General features: G+C 42.1%; 1 protein-coding gene across 1 annotated transcript; it reads left to right on the forward strand.

The window, feature by feature from the left end:
- Positions 1-4,891: 4,891 nt before the first annotated feature.
- Positions 4,892-20,336, forward strand: CCNH (cyclin H). The gene is made up of 9 exons (XM_063129641.1): positions 4,892-5,102; positions 5,291-5,413; positions 9,007-9,080; positions 9,308-9,518; positions 11,767-11,930; positions 12,725-12,795; positions 16,138-16,249; positions 18,480-18,537; positions 20,172-20,336. Exons 1-9 carry the CDS (start codon positions 4,986-4,988, stop codon positions 20,202-20,204), a joined length of 963 nt encoding a protein of 320 aa, XP_062985711.1. The 5' UTR covers positions 4,892-4,985; the 3' UTR covers positions 20,205-20,336.
- Positions 20,337-20,820: the final 484 nt, after the last annotated feature.

The following is a 20,820-nucleotide window of genomic DNA, read 5'->3' on the forward strand; positions in this document are numbered from 1 at the left end:
GTTCAGAACAGGAGCTAGTATTAAGGTATACCTTTATGACAGGCGGTCCCATCCTGGCAGAGATGGGATTTGAACCTGGGGCTCAGCCTAACACTCTATTGACTCTTGGGCTGGGTTTACACGACACACTATGCCATGGTGGGTAACTTCTGGGAATGACCCATGAGGGGTTAGCGTTTCCCTGCCCATGGGGGGTTAAGTTCCCTCATTAAGTTACACCGGTAGTCCACACTATACCAAAGGGTTTAGGCGCTCTGCAGTGGCTTGCCATGTTGTCTGGCGAGCATGCCTGGCTAATAGGGACCTACTACAGAGAGGCGCACCTAGAGCAGCTGAAAACGCCACCATCGCTTTGCTCCACTTGACAGATCTCTATGGCTGAGATCAGCCAAGTGGCAGCTGGCACAGCCACTGGAACCCTTTTCCGCCTCAGAGGCTGCATGGCCTGGAGAACTCCAGCGGGTGGGTTGGGGGTGCTTCAGGAGGAGTGTGTGAACTTGTGTGTGCTTGGGCAGTCTGGTGTCAGGAGGGTGGCCCATTCTTACGGTAGCCTTCTCCGCAGGGTGGCTTCAGAGACCCCTTGACCCTCATGTGATCCAAACACACTCAATCTCTCTGAAGCCAAGGCAGGGAGAAAGAGGGGTCTAGTATTCTTTCCACGATATATGGTGGAGCTTCAGGGCCCTTTCTCCCCACCCTTCTCCATGACTATCCAAAGACGTTTGTATGGTTGTGGTGGTGGTGGGCATACAAATGTCCAAATATATGAAAAATATGCAGAATTGTAACAGGCTGTTGTTGTTGTTTTTAAAGCCTTTTTGGTCCAGAATGGGACACAAAATTGTAACTTTTTTTTTCTTGTTTAAAGAAGTGTAGAGTACCTCAAACTTCAGAGATACTAAGGTGTTTTGATTCTGGGTTGTCTTAAACCAACTGCATTTGCTCATGCCTGCAAAACGCGAGGGATTTCTTGGATTTGGATTTGCTGTTGTTATTAATGGTGTATTCGATTTTTTTAAAAAATAATAATCCCAGTAAAAACAGTAAAACCTTCCCCCTTCCTGCGCTTTCCCCGCCCCCAGCACTCCATTCCCTCCCCTTTGGGTTCCCCCCTGAATTCTTTATATCATCCTGTTTTTAAAGAAAAAAAGGCTTTATATATATATATATAAGTAAAATCATTTAGCAAAAATAGGACAAATAGTCACATAGAAAATAAATAAAATGTTTGTATCACGTACAGTACATCTTTTTGCTGGCCTACAATGGTTTTGTGGGAGATAATATTACTCTGCAGAATTTCTGAATTCAGCGTATCCAGTCTTGGCTGAGCCTTCTCTCATGGTAGATGAGGATAAAAGTAAACCAGAGTTCAGTCCAAACAACCTGTTGGTGTTGGATTTTTCTACCACGTTGTACCCTCTTCTTTGCAGGGGTAATCCGTATGTGTGTGACTTTTCCTATACTTTTGCTTCGGTAGCAAAACACGAAATCAGGAGCCTGTGCACTTTTTTAAGGAAACCGCTTAGCAAAATTCTCATTCTCTGTCAGATATTGAAATAACTCAGGTAGCACATTTTAAAGGCATAAGTAATTGGATAATTTTCATTATGGCCCAAGTTTGTTTTGCTGTTCCACTATTCTCATAATTCTGGCCAAATATTCTAGCACATGTAATGCTTAATGGCAAAATAAAACATCTTCATAGACTAAGAACTTTTACACATGATTGGCCAGAGCAACTGATTAATAACTTTTACAGCTAGTTATGAAAATGAGATTACAATACTTGTAAAATTAACACTGCATTTCTAATTCTTCTGCCTGTGGACAATTTGCACAACAAGCAATTCAGCCGTTCATAATTAACTAGCACATTTCAGTCTCCAGTTTAATTTTCAGTGGTGCATCTTTCTGATTCATATATTAAAGCTGTACCATTAAACCAAGCACTGAAGTTGTATTTATTTGTATTATTCTCCCCCCCCCCCACTTCCCCTTAATGGTTTGGCAAAATTTATAAAATAATTTCTGCTACTGCTTCTAAAATGAAGAACAGGAACACCGCTGCTTTTTACAACAGCTTGAATAAATAATTTCCACTGATGTGTTGAAGTGCTACTTCTAGAGACACAGATCATATGATGTTTTATGGCTCAATGCTATGAATCCGTAACTTGAGAATCTATATCAGGTTGGATCACATGTTTGGTATACAACTCTGTGCAACCAGTCTAATCAGCCCCACTCTCCATACTGGCTGTTACATTACAGTGCTCATTCATAGAGTTTGTCAGGAGGTGCAGAGGAGCTTCCACAATACATTTACAGTGCAATCCTGTACAGATCTACTCAGAAGTAACTCCTCCAATTCCTATTCTCTCTTCTTCTTCTTCTTCTTCACTAATGTTGATCCATCGGACTCTACTGATGTTGTCTTCAAAACTCCCCACATTCCTTTATAGTTATATCCATATTTGCCTCATCCTAACTGGCATGATTTTATATATTAATATAAGAAACCAAGCTGCAGGTAAGAAAAGAGCCTTTTCTTAGAAGCTAAGAAAGTACAAGAGATGGTGTGTACCTTCTGGGGTAATACACATTTAAAATGTTCTTAAATATTTGATTTAGGAACTGGAGATGGTTGCCTAAGACTGAAACTATTCTATATATTTTTAAACGGACTATAAATTGTTTCCACTTGCATGAGCTGATGCAGTTAAGCGTCTTAACCATTTGCACATTTAAGCATCCTATCGCAACTGTTGAAATCATTATGCTGTGTTTGCTCACATCTTCCAAAGCTGCACCCCTTTCCAGTTTCTGTTGCAATTATACTATTTTCTCTGTTTTTATGTGTAGAACAACCTTCTCTGTAGTGGATGTGGTCATTTAATTAGCACTATGTTGATGATACATGGAATTTGCAACAAAAATACTATTTCTGGATGTGTGTTTCCATGCTCTAACGAAGTAGGTCAGTGGACAGATGAAGGCAATTGCACTACAGGAACCTTGATCTCTTTGGTCATCTTGGCATGCAGATAGTACATGCCTGACATGAAATTGGCTTCCAGAAGGATCATATCTTCCATATTGGGGGTTAGAAAACCTTACCAATCTACTGCAAATCACCTAGATAACTATAGGTAGTTGCAGTCTAACTTCTACCAACGCCCTGATAGTGCTGCCTTCCCCAACCTGGTGCCCTCCAGATGTGTTGGACTACAACTCCCATAATTCCTAGCCAGCATGGCATTAAGGCTGCTCTAGAAATTAGTATTGATTGTGGAAATGAGAGAAGGTAGGATTTGCACCCCTGCTCTGCACACGAATAGCCAGGAAGTCTCATGCCCTTGTTTGAAGGGAGAAAGTTGTCTCAACAGGAATTACGTTGCCTGTGAAAACTAGCAGCGAATTTCCAGCGCGACTTTTAAGCAACTGTGGCGTTCAAAAAGGAGGCGGGGGAAGAGATTTCCTCCCTCAATAGCGCCTTGCTACTACCAGGAAATGCGGTTTCGTTCCTACCTCTTCCAACAGAGATAGGAACAGACTACAGCCCAAACCTCTGCACATTTCCTCAAAAGAAAATCCCACAGATGGGGCGTTCTCCCCAGTAAGTCGCACCCTCCAGTCACACACCGTTGCAGTCCGCATTGGCATCTACGATGCCTTGTTTATTGGCATCGACTTGCTCGTTGGCAGTCTAACATCGAAATGGCTTTCTTTCATTTTAATTCCCCATGCAAAGTATTCCTCAGTTCACCACCACCACCTCCACCGTACAGATGGTGAGATGCAACGCCGCTTTGCACCCATAGGCAATCCTGGCTCAAACTGTTGATTGCTCCGTGTTCTCAGCACGCCACCTGTGTACGTCTTTACTCTACTTTTCTATCTCTGCGGATTTACTTATTGGCGACTGCAAAGGCGAACTCCGAATTAGCCGTTGTTCTAACTACAATTGGCAGGATGCGTACTACTAGCGCCCACTCACAAAGATTGAGACGCACAACCTTACACTCAATTAATACTTCCGCTATGAGTTGCACGTGGGGCAACCGATGCCAAGAAATAAGGAAGCGTAGGGGTAGAACTGGTTAGAGCGGGTGCTTCACATTCGGCATTATGTTCCTACCCGGCCTATGGCAGCGCTCAAACAGAAACCCGAATTGCGCGGTGCGCGTAACTCTTCTCTTCTACCTCTATGGAACTCCTCCTCCGTCCTAAGACATCACTTGGCGTCGTAGCCTAGACAGTAGAGGCTGGTGGCTCCGATATCAGTGGGGCTGTGAATCCGCGCTGAGTTTCAGTAAGAACTAGCCAGAACTCTAAAGGAGCTATCTAAGGTGCTGAACTCAAACTGAAAATAGATTCAGCATCTTGAATAGTTCCATTAGGACTCTATTTAAAACCGAGAGCGGATTCATAGCCCCACCGATATCGGAGCCACCAGCCTCCACTGATCCTAGAGTTAAGAAAAGCCCTTTGAGACCTCCTGAACTACACGCTGATCGTCAATTGAACGTAGCCATGTGCGGGGCAAACAGGAGAGAGAGAAGAGGGGATGTTTAAAGTAGCTCCTTCCGTTATATTTGCACGAGAGTTGGTTCTATTGAATTTTATAGGGCTTACTTATGAGAAAGCATGCCTAGCATGGCCCTGTTGGTGCGTTATGCTCTCACGCCAAATATGGCTGCTCCAGAAGTGTAGAGCTACGATGTATCCTCTATCTCTTTGGACGAAGGCACTTTCTTGTCCGTCTAGGAGAGAAAGGCAGACAAGTGCAGCTCCCGGTGAATGCCGGGACAGCCTTACGTTGGCCTTCGCGCAGGGCACGCCGGGATCATGAGGAAGGCTGCGGGTGGCGGCGCTGCTGCTGCTGAGGGAGGAGTTGCACGCAGCCGTCGTCGCGGGGCGTTTGGCTGCTTCCGGGCTGGGGGAGCGCGAAGCCGGCTGTTATTCACGCGAAGCCGCCCGCGATGTATCACAGCAGCACTCAGAGGCGACGCTGGACTTTCCGCAGCGAAGAGGAGTTGAGCCGGCGCCGGGCCGACGCCAACCGCAAGTTCCGCTGCAAAGCGGTGGCCAATGGCAAGGTAGGGGCGGGGGCTGCCCGAATGCCAGGCCGGAGCGTGGAGCGCCCGCTGGGCTCGCTCGCCAGGGTCCAGCCCGGTCTGAAGGCCAGGTCGGGCTCGCCGAGTGGCTTCCCCGCAGCAGAACTCTGCCTCGGCGCTGTCCTCCTGCTGCTGCGCCGTTAACAGGCCTCTTCCTCCTCCTCCGCCAGGTCCAACAGACCGACCCGTTTCTTCTGGAGCCGCGCGACGAGCTGACAATTTGCAAATACTACGAGAAAAGGTTATTGGATTTCTGCTCTGTATTCAAGCCGACAATGCCCAGATCTGTGGTGGTGAGTTGCTTATGCTGGGTTCTCCAACATTTGTTTTAGAGAAAGCCGTGCCTTGGTATTTTTCCTGTTTTGATAGGGGGGGGGGGATACTTATCCTTACTTTCCCCCTTACTTTTTTTTAACTTTGTTTTATTTAATTAGAACTTATAATCAACAAATACAATAACAGTCAATGACCTATTAGTTAGAACGAGTTGGGTGGATGCAGAAGCTCCAAATTAAAGTAATTGCTCACAAGGTGGGCAAAAGCATGGCATTAACCAGGTCATTAACCAACTTTGAATCTTTGTGTCTTTCCTTTTTAAATCTTACTCTGCTTTCTGGGGCCGTCACTTCTGAACATATAAGAAGAGCTCTGCTGGATCAGGCCAAACACCTTCCCTTTGCACAGTAGCTACCAGATCTGCCTATGGGAAGCACACAAGCAGGACATGAGTATAAGAGCACCCTCTCACTCATGGGTCCCCAGAACAACTGATATGGAGAGGTATACTGCGTCTCATCCTGGGGGGGTGGGGGTAGCAACATAGTATGTATGTTGCCACCTCCTACATGCATACTATGTATGTTGTATGTATGTACTATGTATGTACTACATAATACTACATAGTATGTACTATGTATGTTGCCATCTAGTCATACATGACTAGATACATAGTATGTATCTAGTCATGTATGACTAGAGCCCCTCAGAGCCTTAGCCTCCATGAATTTGTCTAATCTGCCTTTAAACCCATCAAAGTTGAATTCTACTTTTTAACTATGCGCTGTGTGCAGAAATGCTTTTACTTCTCTCTCTGAGTGAAATCTCTCATACTTTAGCTTCATTGGATGACCATCATTGATTGTAAGAAATATTATATGAGAGGAAGAAAAACTGCTTTGCATCTGCTTTTCCCACACAGTGCATGATTCTATATCTCTCTGACATGTTCTTCCTTACCCCTTTTCTAAGCTTGTAACCTGTTCCTCATAGAGGAGTTGTTCCAGTCCTTTCATTTGTCCTTTTTCTGCGCCGGCTCTACAAAATTCTTGAGATGCGACCAGACCTGTATAGAGTATTCCAAGTGGGATTGCACCACAGGCATTGTGAGACTGTCTGTTCTGTTTCCAGTTCTTTTTCTAATGATCTCAAACATGAAATTCCATGAAATTTGCTTTATCCATAGTAGCTGCAGACTGGATTGATGTTACCCACCACTCTTGCCACTTTACCTTGTCAGTCACTGCCAGCTCAGGCCACATCAGTGTGCATGTGGCTAGATTTTTTTTTACCTCAGTGTGCATCATGTTAAATTGTTTACACTGAATCACGTTTGCCATTTTAATGCCCATTTCTGCAATTTGGAGAGATCCTTCTGGAACTCTTCACAGTCCATTTTTGTTTTAACCGACCTAAATGATTTGATGCCATCAGCAAACCTGGCCACCTCACTGCTTGCTCCTAACTCTAAATAATTTAAGAAAAAGTTGAAAAGCCTTGGTCCCAGTAAAGATTCTTGGGATCCCATTGCAAAAACTTGTTGCTTTCTGTTCTTTTACCAGTTATTGATCCATGAGAGGACCTCTCCTTTTAACCCAAGGCTACTGCATTTGGTCAGGAGTCTCTTGTGAGGGACTGGGTCAAAAGCATTTTGGAAGTCCAAGCAAACAATGTCTACTGGATCCCCCCTATCTACATGCTTGTTGACACTCTCAAAGAACTCAGAAAGGTTACCAGGACTTACCTTTACAGAAGTCCTATTCAAGAAGACTTGTCTTTGTTTATGCTTGATAATCTTATCTTTAATAATGTTTTCCACCAGTTTACCTGGAATAAATATTAAGCTAACCAGCCTGTAACTTTCTGGTTCCCCTTTTTAAAAAAATGATGCTACATTGGCATCATTTCCAGTCCTCTGGGATATGGTACAAACATGTTACATATTTTTGTTAGAAAATCAGCAATTCCACATTTGAGTTTTTTTAGAACTCTCAGACTGATACTGTTTGGATCTGGTTGATTGTTTATTTTCAGTTTGTCAGTAAGGTCTATAAGTTCGTCGCTTGTTTCCACTATTTGTTTCAGTTCCTCAGACTTCCTTACTGTGTCAGTTTAAGCACAGGTATCTACATCTTTTACAGTGAAGACAGCTGCGAAGAATTCATCCATCCATTAGTCCGCCCACTTCTCTAGTTGGTTTCTTCTGCTGTATTTAAAGGATGTTGTATTGCTGGTTATAATGTTGCTAGCGATATGCTCCTCAGAATCCTTCTTTGCTTATTGTCTGCTTACATTTCTTTTTTTGTGCAATTTTGTGTACTTTTTTATCCTCCTTATTTGGACAACACTTCCATTTTCTGACAGAAGTCTTCTTTTCTGTAATAGCATCCTTGATACTGCTCATTAAACATTCTGATGACCACTTATATTTAGTGCCACCTAGACTGACCTGCATTACACACTAGCTGGTCTTCTTCTATGGTGATATTGTGGCTTTCTGGATGTAGAATCCTGGATTTGAATTTCTCACCAGTTAGTAATAATGTTTATATACAATGATGCAAAAAGGCTTCTGAGCATGTGCAGAATACCTTTTCTTTACAACTGAAGAACTGTTGTCTGCCTAGAGGCACACAAAGTTAAAGGGTATGGATGAGCATTCTAGGGCAGATGGGATTATCCCCATGCAGGCTAAGTTCTGCCACTTCTTGCCCTCTAACTATCTTCCTTACCAGCATTTTGTACGGTGGAAGCCAGGGATAGTGAGCACATATGGCAACTCCAGTCATATGGTTGAAAACTTGGGGGAAGAATTTCACTGTTTGGGGAAAGAATTCCACAAATTCAGTGGGAATTTCACAAACTCAGCCCGGCAGAGCTGGGTACTTCCCAAGGAGAGATCAATTTCAGGCAAGTAGCAAAGAGGCATAAAACAGTTCCTCTAAACCAGTAGCAGCAAGCGTCGTTGCAGCAGAAGCCCAGGAGGTGGGTATTGGAAATGGTAACTGGGATCAGGAAGGCTAATTCTTGTCATCCTGTTGATCTCCACCAAAGGAGACCTCAGCTCTTCTGGGATCCAGTGATGCACAACATGGAATTCCATGCCACCAGCTCTGGAGAAATACAGATGTGAAGAATCCAACATATATGAGATCACAACAAAATATGTGTGCCTTTCTTGCACTTGACACTTCTCAGCAGTATGCCAGTTTTAAGTCAGAGAAGGGCGAGAACACTGATGCAAATATGCTGCTTAGAGAAGATATTCTAGCCACTATTTCCTCTCAGATTGTCTCCTTTAATAAATAGCATTTTGGATATTTATGGAGATTGGGTAGATTAGCTAGCACTCCAATTGGCAATGGCCCAAGTCTTTCCCTCCTCTGCTTGTTCCTTCCCATCATGTCTTGCAGAAACTTCCTATTTGGTTCTGTTAAACTCAGATTTTCTTCTGAATAAACATGCCTAGGCTTGATCTGCACATTACTTAGGTTTCCATTGAATTTCCTGATGTGTCCTGCATTATTTATTTATTTACGTATCATATTGACAGCAGTGAATAACAAGTGCTGTCACATGAACCAACTTTCTGACTTTAGTTTCCTTTTAGGGATCGGCCTGTATGTACTTCAAACGTTTTTACCTCAATAACTCAGTGATGGAGTATCATCCTCGCATAATTATGTGAGTAACTGATACCTTTTGTGTCTTCAATTAAATGTTTGCTAATAGTTTGCAGATTTTAAGTACTACAAGGCACTAATCAGGACTGATTTTCATTTTAGAGGGGAAATGTTTCGGTTTAGGATTTAGGTGAGAGTGTGCTACATATACTTTCAAAACATGCACACACACACACACACACACACTAACTGGCTTGGAACTAAGTGTCTTTTCTGTTTATTTTCAAGGTTGACGTGTGCATTCTTGGCATGTAAAGTTGATGAATTTAATGTGTCTAGTGCACAGTTTGTTGGTAATCTTCGTGAAAGCCCAGTTGGACAGGAAAAGGCTCTGGAACAGATCTTGGAATATGAATTGTTACTTATTCAGCAACTGAACTTCCATCTTATAGTGCACAACCCTTACAGACCATTTGAAGGCTTCTTGATTGATCTGAAGGTATTATTATTATTATTTTGCTTAACAAACATACTTTGGAGTATACCTGAGAGCGCGCCTTCTCCCTTACCAACCTGCCCGGTCACTGAGGTCATCCGAGGGCCTACTCCTGGTGGTTCCACCTAGATCCATCCTCTGATTGGAATCCACCAGGGGAAGAGCCTTCAGCATGGTGGCGCCCCTCCTGTGGAGTTCCCTGCCTCTGGAGGTCAGGCAGGCTCCAACCTTGTACTCCTTTCGGCGCCTCCTGAAAACATCTTTATTCCAAGAAGCCTTTCTTTAACATGCAGCCTTGGATTTCTGATTTTTGCTTCTTTCAAATGTTTTAACTGTTTTATTCTGTTTTTATTTTCATTTTACCTTGTACACTGCTCTGAAATTTTTCAATGGGGAGCGGTATATAAATATTCTAAATAAATAAATAAATAAACTATTGTAAAGGGTTGAAATAAGAATGAACATTATGCTGCTAAGTTAATTTTTTTGAGGTAAAGTATTTTTTGGTTGCTACAATATGTAAGAACTAAGGAGCTTTTCTAGTATTCACAGTCTGTCAGTTCAATGGGCCTTTATTTTGCCTGGCTTTGTAAATCTTTAGACATGTTTCTCAGCTAGTTTTCAATATAAACAAAAATTACTAAGTGGTGCATATACATTTAAGTGGCAAAATGAAAATCAGTGAATTAACACATCTATCATAAAAGGCAGAATTGTCTGTGCTCCCTTTTTGTGGTGTTGCTTAGCTGTATTGAGCAGCATGGACATAACTCATGCTTCTTTCATGAAGGCATGGTTTTTAACACCATCCTTATTGAAGATTGAAGTAAGGGTTATGGGTGGTATGGAGAAGAGAAAAATGTTATTGCAGCTCTCTGCTGTAGTTCCTTCTCTGCCACCTGCCCTAAGCCAGGGATGCAGAATTGTTTTGTAGTGGGAGGCTGGATTGTCCCACACCCCATGGGCTGGACAATGTCTTGTCAGGAGCGTATCCCTGTCTCATGTCACCCCCTTTTTCTTTGTTGGTGTCATATGTGGCAGAAGTTCTGGCACAAATACTGACTAGCAGCACATGAAAGATTGTGTTTCCCATTGTCTATTTGTGTTGTAACCTCAGTTTTAAGAATGAGGTAGAAGACAGTGTCAGATGACAATCCTATGGCTCCTACGAGGGTATCCCAGCCACCATAGGAAACGTAGGATCTTGGACTGAGAGGTCTGATCTCGGTTCCATGCCCCCATCCTCCACAGCCCGTGTGGAAAGTTTTGCAGCACTCACTTCCATAAAGTCAGAGCTCTGGGTGGATCAGGGAATATGGCATGGGTGAATTGCAGGTAACCTTGGATCCAAAGTTCTCTAGGTTCCTGAATAAAACTCCCAACATGGAGGAAAATGTATGCCACCAAACACAATGGGAGGCAAATCGTTTGAACACTCAAGACAGATGGGAGAATTTCTGCCCTGCCAATATTTTGGGTCACTCCAACCTTGGAATGTTCTGACTAGGGAGGTAGGATTACCCTGTCTGTTTATTAGATCGTTGGCATCATTAAAACTTTGGTAATGTACATTCTAGATGGTGTTGATGTGGGTTGGAAGGGTGATGATAGATAGGTTTACTTGATCCTTCTGCCTAAGGTCTGTTATCATTTTAGCCTATTTTAAAACAAAAGGCTCATCTACACCTTAGGGGGTAGCAGGAGGGAGGATCACGGACTTCCTTGCTTCCGCGATCCTCCCCAGTGTCTGTACGGCCATGTGACATCCTGGAAGGGAAGAGGGATGTCGCAGGCACCATTTTTTTTGAGGAGGAGTTGCGCATGGCAAAAAAGTAATGAACTCCTGCCAAACTCCATGCCCAAGCTCCCCGCCATCCCAGGGATGGTGTAATTGCTTCCCACCCCCACCCCAGTGGGCATGGAGGCACCCCACCCAGCTCCATGCCTGTTTGACGACCTGGGAGGCTGTGCCACACCAGCTACAGTCCTCAGGGTTGTCCCAGGACTGCGGAAAAACTGGGACATTCCCGGTTTCAGTTATCCTGTGGATTGTCTGTGGTCTTCCCCGGTTGATCCCAGGATCCCCTGTGCGGCATTTTGGACACACAGGGATGACCTAGAGATAACCCTGGGATAACTGCCTGGTGTAGACATGCCTAAAAATAATATTCAGTTGAAGCCTGTCCTGAATTCTGAAAGACACAGCAAAATGCAATGTGAAAGCGTTAACTTTTGGATGCTTATTTTCTAGACTCGTTATCCATTGCTTGAGAATCCTGAGACATTGAGGAAGACAGCAGATGACTTCCTCAATCGGGTCGCTTTGACAGATGCTTGCCTTCTCTATACACCTTCTCAGATAGCTCTCACTGCCATCTTGTCCAGTGCATCTAGGGCAGGAATTAATATGGAAAGGTAGATAATATTCTGAATATTTAAGATACAGTTGTTATGCGTAGTTGTGCCAAGTCTATATAAGGAACTAGCCATTTTTAGGCAGCTGTGGAAGGGTGTATCTGTTGTCCTAATAAGACATTGCCAGAACACAGATGAAGAGTTGCTTGCAAGTTACTGTTCTTCAAGAATTATCCACATAAATTCCTCCCTGAGTAGCCAACCTGATCAGCCGCTTACATACAGCTGTGTGTGGCACTGCTCAGAGAATAATCATTGTATATTGCATCCCTGTATTTGACTATCTGAGTAACTGCATGTAGGGTTTTTGAAAGTATTATATCTTTTGTTCCTTCATTTTGTCATATGTCAGATGCTGCCTGTAAAATGATTGCTTCTGCAGCGTTGTAAAATGTCTGTCTTACATTATCAAAATAAGTGAATGTTTCTAGACTACTACTTCATGTCAGAATGCCATTGTTTTTGCTTTTGGAAGGTTATGGTTGATTCATTGAGGGGTATAGGGTTTTGGAAATGAAAGAAATTGCTGTAGAGAGTTCTAATCATCATTAGTTTAACATTTTTGACATTGGCTTTTGTCTTGTATTGTTACTTTTTATAGTGTGTGCATATGTGTGTGTTGTTTTTCAACACAGTTGAAAAAAACCTTTTCCATCGCCTACCATGATACATTAGCTAAATTGAATTCTCTTTATGGGGTGTATGTTAATTTAAATGTTCTTCATAGCTCTTGTTCACTTCTCTTTGCATCCAGACAGTGGCATTGGGATCTAATTTTCACAATCTTTTGACAGTTACTTGTCAGAAAGCCTAATGCTGAAAGAGAACAAAGCTTCCCTCTCTCAGTTACTGGATGGGATGAAATGTAAGTAAAGATGCTGAGAACTAGGCAGTGTGTACTAGGCAGATGCATTTTTAAGTGTGCTGCATACTACAGAAGAACAGCCTTTGGAAAAGGCTTGATAGCCATTTGAAAGAATGTAGAGGCATTAGTTTTTGATGTTTCTAAATGATCACTAGGATGCATGTTGGGGGGAAAAATCACTTGTCCCCAGCTGATGACAAAAGAATCCCTAGTGTATGTCATTTATCTCTCCCACTACCCAAGCTACATGCATAAAAAGACAAAGCAATGGAAAGATGTCTTAGTGCAATGATATTCCTACTTGTAGTAAATTAGGCTCTAAATTTGCAAAATAAGGTTGTTTTACTAAGATGTTTTGCCTCTTAATTAAGTTTCCAGTGTTTCCAGTTAATGGAGATTATAGAAATGATTGGAAGGAACTAACAAGTTCATCTCTGGCCACCTAAGGACAGTCCCAACTTGCACATAATCCCACCCAGTGTCAGCCACAACCAGAGAGCAGGTGTATAATTGAAAAGATCTATAGAGGAAACAATTTCCAGTAACTCAAGCCAGTGGTTGTCTACCTAAACAAGAGGTTCTATTTTGGCGGTAATTTATATTTCTAGGCCACATTTCCAATCCATGGCCTAAAAATACTTAAAATCCAAATTGGCAATCAAAATAAGTAAAAAATGTCCAATGCAGAGCATCAACAAAACAGTCTCCATCTGTAAGTGGATGTACAGCAGGAATTCAGTATGTGTGCACTTGCAGTGTTTCTCCATTTTACTGAAGGAGAAACTTGTAGACTGCTACCTTGTCTACTAGGGGGGATAACGTAAAGCTGCCTTGAAGATATTATATTTTGACAAAGGGCATAATGGGCACATTGGCATGAGATGCAGTCCCACAATGGGTATGCACAGAGGATTGGGTCCACCACCCACAGTGTAGCTTGTTTCTCTCCCCTTCCCCCCTCCCCCCAGTTGGTTCCACCTGGCATCCCAGGGGACTTGGCGGCCGAACCCGTCTTGTCCGCTGCCAAGCTCTCCTGTCCCCACTCAGATTGTGATTATGGCTGAAGCCGCCCCCCCCCCCCCCGCCCTCCTTCCCGGGCTTTTTCACATTTTCCCAGACCTATTTTATGTGTGCAAATGGCCCCTTTATCTGTGGAGACTGGTGGCTTCAACTTCAGTGGGGATGTGAATCCTAAGTTTCAGTCAGAATTAGCTACAACTCTAAAGGAGCTGTTCCAAGGTGCTGAATCTATTTTGGGGGTTGTGTTCAGCACCATGGATCACTCCTTTAGAATTCTGATGAGTTCTGGCTGAAACCCAGAATGGATTCACAGCCCCACCGAAATCAGAACCACCAGTCTCCACAGCCCTTTATTTAATTTTTTTATTATTACTTTGGTTATTCGTAGTTGCACAATGGCAGGTATCCAAAAATATAGGGGCTTGCCTTTGCTCCTTGTTTGTATTTCAAGCATGCAAGGGAGCACTCAAAGCAACACTATAACAAGGCTCTTTTAGCAACCTTGCAGAGTTGACATGTGGGGGGTGAAGATTACCCCCTTCCCACTGGCTGATTTTATGGTTTGCTGATTTTGATCTGTTTTTAGAGTTTAGTCATTTTGTGCTGTGTTTTCTGACGTTTTTAATGCTGTAAACCACCCTGAGCATTTAATCTGGGTTCATGTGGTAGGATAATTTTCTTTTTTAAAAAAAAGTATTAGGAGAAAGTTAGAAAACATGCCTTAAAATTAAGGTCGATACTAATTTACAGTTCGCTACCATTTTTGCTTTCATGTCAGTGGGTACTGTCTAGTGGAGTCCTTTCATTCACTGAAGGCTTTTTTTTTTAATTCATTGGAAGCTTCTGCAAATGGAATGGGGGAGGGAGGCTGTTTTTTCTTATTCCCTTTTTTCCCTGTAGCTGCATGCACCCAAATTCTGCCCTAAAAGGATGGGGGACCTCTGGAACAGTGTGGCAGGTGTTGTGGGTGTCTGCAAGAGCAATGGGGAATTGCCAAAAATCACTCCCACCTCTCATTGATAGCTTTGCTAGATCAAAGAGCCTTCTATGAATGGAAGAACAGCACTGGATAGAACCCAGTGACTTCTAGATTAAGTGGCTCCTAAATTTTCAATGAAGTAAGGATGAAGCCTTTAAGTTAAAAACAAAACAAATTTTGGGCACTGTTATTTGGCACCATAAGGGAGTAGAAGAGGTTATTTGATTCCCTCTCCCTAGCCTCCATTTTGCAGGACGCACAAAAAAATGTCAAAATAATTGCACTCATTTTTTCAGTAAATTGGTGCTTACTAGACTGTCCTTGATATGGCTTTTATGCTTGCATCAAAGACAGCAAAGCCTTCAGTTGATTTATATTTTGAAGGCTTGATATGCAAAATGTGCCTTGTCTTTGACAGTTTCCCTGGGACAGTAGTGCTAACTCTGCATTATCCATTAGCCTCAAGAAAATCCAAAAACATAATGTGAACATCTAGTTCAGTATAGTTCTTCACTTCACACTTACGCTATGTCTTGACATTACTTAGAATAAATCCTCTGATATAAGATGACAGCTAAGGGTCTTACAAGTGTAATCTTAGCTTCTGTAAAGGGGCAAAGAGTGTTACGTGGCAAATTTAAGCCAAGACTTTGTCTGGAAAACTATTTGAAAGAAGTTGGAGCACTTCTCAGTTGTCTAATGCTTGCTCTGACAAGAGGACTGGCTTTTAATTTGATTGAAAACCTACTATCTGCACTACACTGTGGCTTCTTGAGATCTGGACTATGTACGCTTTTGTCAGATGAGAGAAAACGAGGGCAACCCTTGAAATATGTCTTACCCACTATTACAAGGGGCTTAATCCACCTGCGAGAGGAAGGCTCTTTTTGCTCAGTCAGCATTAGCCGTTTTCATCACTGCCTTCTTTCCTACCTTTGCACCAGTAATCCTGTGTGCTGGGGGCTACAGCTGGTGAAATATAGTATAGTTTGGATAAAGCATTCCTCAGCTTTATTGGATCTTGGAGCAATTAAAGTTCTTCAGATTAGATCCCACTTAGCCGAATATACAGTGTTTCTACTGTTGCACCATAAAACTCCCAAGCCACCTATCTTTTTTGCCAGGTCTGTGGAATTAAAACAGGTTGGGTTTCACAAAATGGACTGGAATGCACAGTGCCATACCTAACCTATAGGGCTTGAGCAGGAGGGTGGGCATGGGATCCAGGATACCTGTATTTCTGGAGTTTTCTTGGGTCTACTCTTGCATCTCTGAAGATGAACATATCTCACAGGGATTCTAATTATAGTATTTTGATAAGCTTTTTTATTTCTCTTACACAGGCATGAAAAATTTGGTTAAAAAATATGAACTACCACATCCAGAAGAGGTTGGTGTTCTAAAACAGAAGTTAGAGAAATGTCACAGCCCAGAACTTGCTCTTAATACTAATGTGTAAGTAGCAATTTAAAGATGCACAATGACTTCCTCAATGTTAGCTTGAAATGATGGGCAACATATCTTGCAAGAAGACCACTAGATATAACTGATGTTTTAAAAGTCTGACTTCTTGAAAATGCTGTGCAAAACCTTATGATAAAGTCCCTTAATCTATCAGAAGCTTGAAACCGGGGCCTAGGCCAGGTGCTGATCAATATTTTACTCTTAGACAGGTTTTGGCTTGCATGCAAAGAACTGAGTGGATGGAGAAACTGTATTAGTGCCGTTCTGTGAGCGGGAGAGGCGTTTCACTAGCAGAACGGTACCTTTGGATTTAAGTCATTTTCTGTACCTGAAAAATCCCACCTTTACAGATCTTTTGGGCATAAGTTTTTGGAGACTGGAGTTCACTTCATCAGATACATGAAGTGTGTTATCCTTACTTGCAGGAGTACGTGCACATATGGGTTGTAGAATGGGGGCAGGAAATGTAAAGTCTAGCTCAGATGGAAATGATTGATAAAATTATATAGTCCTTTATATAGTAATTTTATAGTAAAATTATATAGTAATTATATAGTTTCATTACTTTAAAGGTTAAATGTATGCAATGTGCTCACTTTGCATGCATATAATATCTACCTATAGAGCTGAAAATATGTATGTGTGTTTGTACTTCCTGATGAGGTAGAAGCTTGAAATTTTCAACACTGATAGGTCTTCGTGTAGAAAGTCTAAAAAAAACTTAAATCAAGGTGGGTTTTTTTGCAATTTAACTGTTTTTTAATTATTTAAAACATAGCTTAGGCTGATGCCTGCAACTCCCAGCAACTGAAGGCATGCTGGGAGGTATAAGGCATAACAAAGACCTCAGTGGATTGCGCATGGCCATATGGGTGATTTTGGGAGATTTCTGTAATGGATACAGAGCCCAGCATGCCTTTGCCAGAGCTGCCCACATCAGTGAGAGGAGGGAATCACCCACCAAAGGCATGGTGGGAGGCGTAGACATTTCAAAGATTTTAGTGGATCATGCATGGTCACATGGGCGATCCCCTGCGCAGCTCTCACGGCTGCTGCCAGCTGATAGTTGGTTGCCCAGCTGTGACTGCTGCCCGCTACCACTGCCTTAGGAGCCAGGCCGAGGAGAGAAAACGGAACTGAGGAAGCAGGTGCCGGCTGCCAGCCCACAGGCGGCCAATCTCAATGGCGCAATTATGGATGGCAGAGCAGCAGTGGCAGGGCAAGCCGCTGTGGAGAGAGGCGGTGGTCCTGGTCTGATGCAGAGACCTACCTGCTTAGTGTCAGTAGTGGGGGCTGATGGCAGCGGTGGCGGCAGCAAGCGTGGAGACGTTGGAACAGGTGAGGGAGAAGGACATGAGGACTGAGGGGATGGGAGCACTTTTCTGGGACCCAAGCAATACCGGTTATATCAGCTAGTTTTTACTGTAATTGCCACAAAGTGATGCATATTACATTGCATCTGATTAGTTTAAATTGCACCCTTCGCCTACCCATGTGTATATGCCTTCCAACTGAGGATAACACTTCAGGCATCTCATGAAATGGACTCCAGTCCCAGTAAAGCTATTCAGATGTTTAAATTGCCACAAGATTCTTGGTTTGATAGAAAATCGTTCCGTTTATCAATTGCTTTAAGTTCCTCTGGTGTTGCATTTAAACAGTTCATTTCAAATGCCAGTGAAATCCTTGTTGCTTTGTTAAGATTCTCTTCCAATTTCCTTTAATATAAAAAATGAAGGGATTGAAGAAAAATAATTTCGAGCTGGAACAATACTAGAACCTGAGGTCATCCCATGAAGCTGATTGATGGGAGATTCAGGACAAATAAAAGGAAGGACTTCTTCACCTAGTTAAGAACCTGTGAATTCCATAGCATAGTTAAGCTATGGAATTCACAGCCACAAGATGTAGAAATGGCCACCAATTTAGATGGCTTTAAAAGGGGGATGCAGGAGAAGGCTATCAAGGGCTACTAGTCGTAATGGCTATCTGCTACTTCCAGTATCCGAGGCAGTAAGCCTATATGCACCAGTTGCTGGGGAACATGGGTGGGAGGTTGCTGTTGCACTGTGTCCTGCTTGTGGTTCCCTGATGGACAGCTGGTTGGCCACTGTGAACAGAGTGCTAGACTGGATGGACATCCCTGGTCTGATCCAGCATGGCTCTTCTTATGTTCTAAAACACGTGATCTAACTTTTCTGAATTATGAACTTGATGTTAGAAAGAAGAGAAAAGGCTATGAAGAGGATGAATACATTACAAAGAAATCCAAAATGGAGGTTAGTAGATTTTTATATGCTTTTTCTTTTGAAGAGCTGTCACCCAATTAAAGAAATTTTAATTGAACTAAATGGATTAATCGAATCGACACTTAATTATAAATCTGCATATAAAATATTTCTAAAGAAAACCACACACACGCAGTACTACTCTTTTAGAGTAAGGAATCCTAGTTAAAGGCTTAATCTTGGTTAATCTTTTTTTTAAAAAAAACCATTTTGATCGAGAGATTTACTGAACCATGTAGCACTTCTGCCCCTGCTTGTGTTGGTCAGTTCTCTGACCATCTGTACTGGTTGCCGTGGCTCATACAAATTGGAACATGGGTGTCAATACTGAAACTGGAATTCATAAGCAGCCTTTGTGCTTTTCACTAGTATTTTCCCCTGGCCCCTGCACGCCACTGCACTGCTGTGTCAAGATAAACGTTAGGGTCACCTTGCAGCCTGTTTGCGTGGCATCTTGTGTGAATTCTTTGGCTCAGAGGCATCATAGAGGCTAATGCAGACGTGTCAGTAACCAACTCAAACCTTCTGGTTATGCAGCGGATCAAGGTTTCACTTAACTTGTGAATGACATTGCTTACACCATTGCAGGCAGTAATACACAAAATTCAGCTGTTTTTTATAAAATTTACTAAAGGCTCACATCATCTGTTTATATAATATGCAGCAGTCTGTTTTTGGAGTCTGCTGAGAATCCTAAAGTGGGAAATTTCTTCTTCGAGCACAACACCTTATGTTCGTGTCTATTCTGCCTTAAATCCAAGTCTCAGTGCAAGAAATTACTTGAATCTTGAGGTATAATAACAAGGGCAAATGGAGAAGCTTAAAGTGTTTTAAGCTTTTTGTAAACCGCCCAGAGAGCTTCGGCTATTGGGCGGTATAGAAATGCAATAAATAAATAAATAAATGCTGCATGAATGCTATTAGATATTTGTACTTTGGCACACTGGTTCTATCTTCCATCACCCAAACTTAGTTTATGGATGACATGTGCCAAAACCTGTAAGGCAAAGCAGGACATGAACTAGTCTAAACCGTCAGAGGATGTTGTTAACATGCCCACACCCATCTTTTAGCATTTGCTATATGAAAATATGAAGTTGTTCTATTGGTCCATTCCAAACAGAAATAGTTTTCTGTGTTCTGAAGTGAAGCACTTCCAAGTCCTCTCTGATCTCCTTTTAACTGAAGATGCCTTGTTCTGAACTTGGTTGGAACCGGATGCATATACTATAGCCTCCCCGTTTACTTTATACAGTATTGAAGCTCCCTTCTTTTCATTTTTTTCTAGTCATGCCTTAATTGAAATTACACATGCATTTTTCACATAGGAATGACAACATATATAGAACTTGCTTTCCTTTTTCAAAATAGGCTAGTTTGGATTCTTGTTACGTCTAGAGCAATGTGTGTTAAAGCTGGTATGATTTACTCCCTTCCTTTTTTCTAGTGAATTGCACATCCTTATTCCAATTAACCAGTTTACTAGAGAAATTCTATTTATACAACGTAAAAGAAAAAAATCTTGTGCTGTTAACTAATTGGATAAAATAATGTCATGTTCGTGTTGTGGTAGTCTGGGTCTGTTTCTTTTGCTGCTTATTTTCTTTGTCCTCCCTCTATTTTAGGATGAATGGACAGATGAGGATTTCATAGATTGACTTTACAGTTTACAGTTGAAATTCTGAATACTTAAAATGGAATGTAGAGCCTGAGAACATGTTGCAGAACTTCCTCCTTGCTGTGAAAAATAAGATATTGCTAATGTAATAAATAGTTACTTTTCAAAGTGACTAGAATACTTGAAATTATTTAAATGTGTGTGACATTCTACTGCTGGTCAAGAACCATGACTGCTCATTTAGGTGTTAATCAGTAATAACTTCAGCTTTTTCTGAAATACAGAAATGGCTGTAAACCAAAAACTGCTAAAGCCATGTCAGACAAGGCATGGCTGTCCTTAAAAGTCTCTACAAAAATGCCCTGCAGTACGACCACAATCCATAGATTGAGTAAAGGTTAATATAGATGTACAGCTTTATAACTTGTATAAGAGGAAAGAGTCATGTTTATTATTCTGATTACTAAGTCAGAATTGGTCAGGATCTTCATAGTGCCCTGTCAGGCAAGCTGCCAAAGATGAAATCATCACTGTACCATTAAGGCTATTAAGGAATTATTTTCACACAGTGCCACAGAATGGTTCCCTCCTCACCTTCTGGTTGGCTTGCAGTCAGATAAGACAATCCCAATTGTTTATAATCCTAGCCAGTATGT

The sequence above is a fragment of the Elgaria multicarinata genome, chromosome 6, assembly GCF_023053635.1.
Source record: "Elgaria multicarinata webbii isolate HBS135686 ecotype San Diego chromosome 6, rElgMul1.1.pri, whole genome shotgun sequence".
Taxonomy (NCBI): domain Eukaryota; kingdom Metazoa; phylum Chordata; class Lepidosauria; order Squamata; family Anguidae; genus Elgaria; species Elgaria multicarinata.

Coding starts and splice junctions, on each gene's coding strand:
- CCNH (XM_063129641.1), top strand. CDS start 4,986: ATGTATCACAGCAGCACTCAGAGGCGACGCTGGACTTTCCGCAGCGAA. Junction 5,103..5,290: donor AAGCGGTGGCCAATGGCAAG/GTAGGGGCGGGG, acceptor CTCCTCCGCCAG/GTCCAACAGACCGACCCGTT. Junction 9,081..9,307: donor TATCATCCTCGCATAATTAT/GTGAGTAACTGA, acceptor TTTATTTTCAAG/GTTGACGTGTGCATTCTTGG.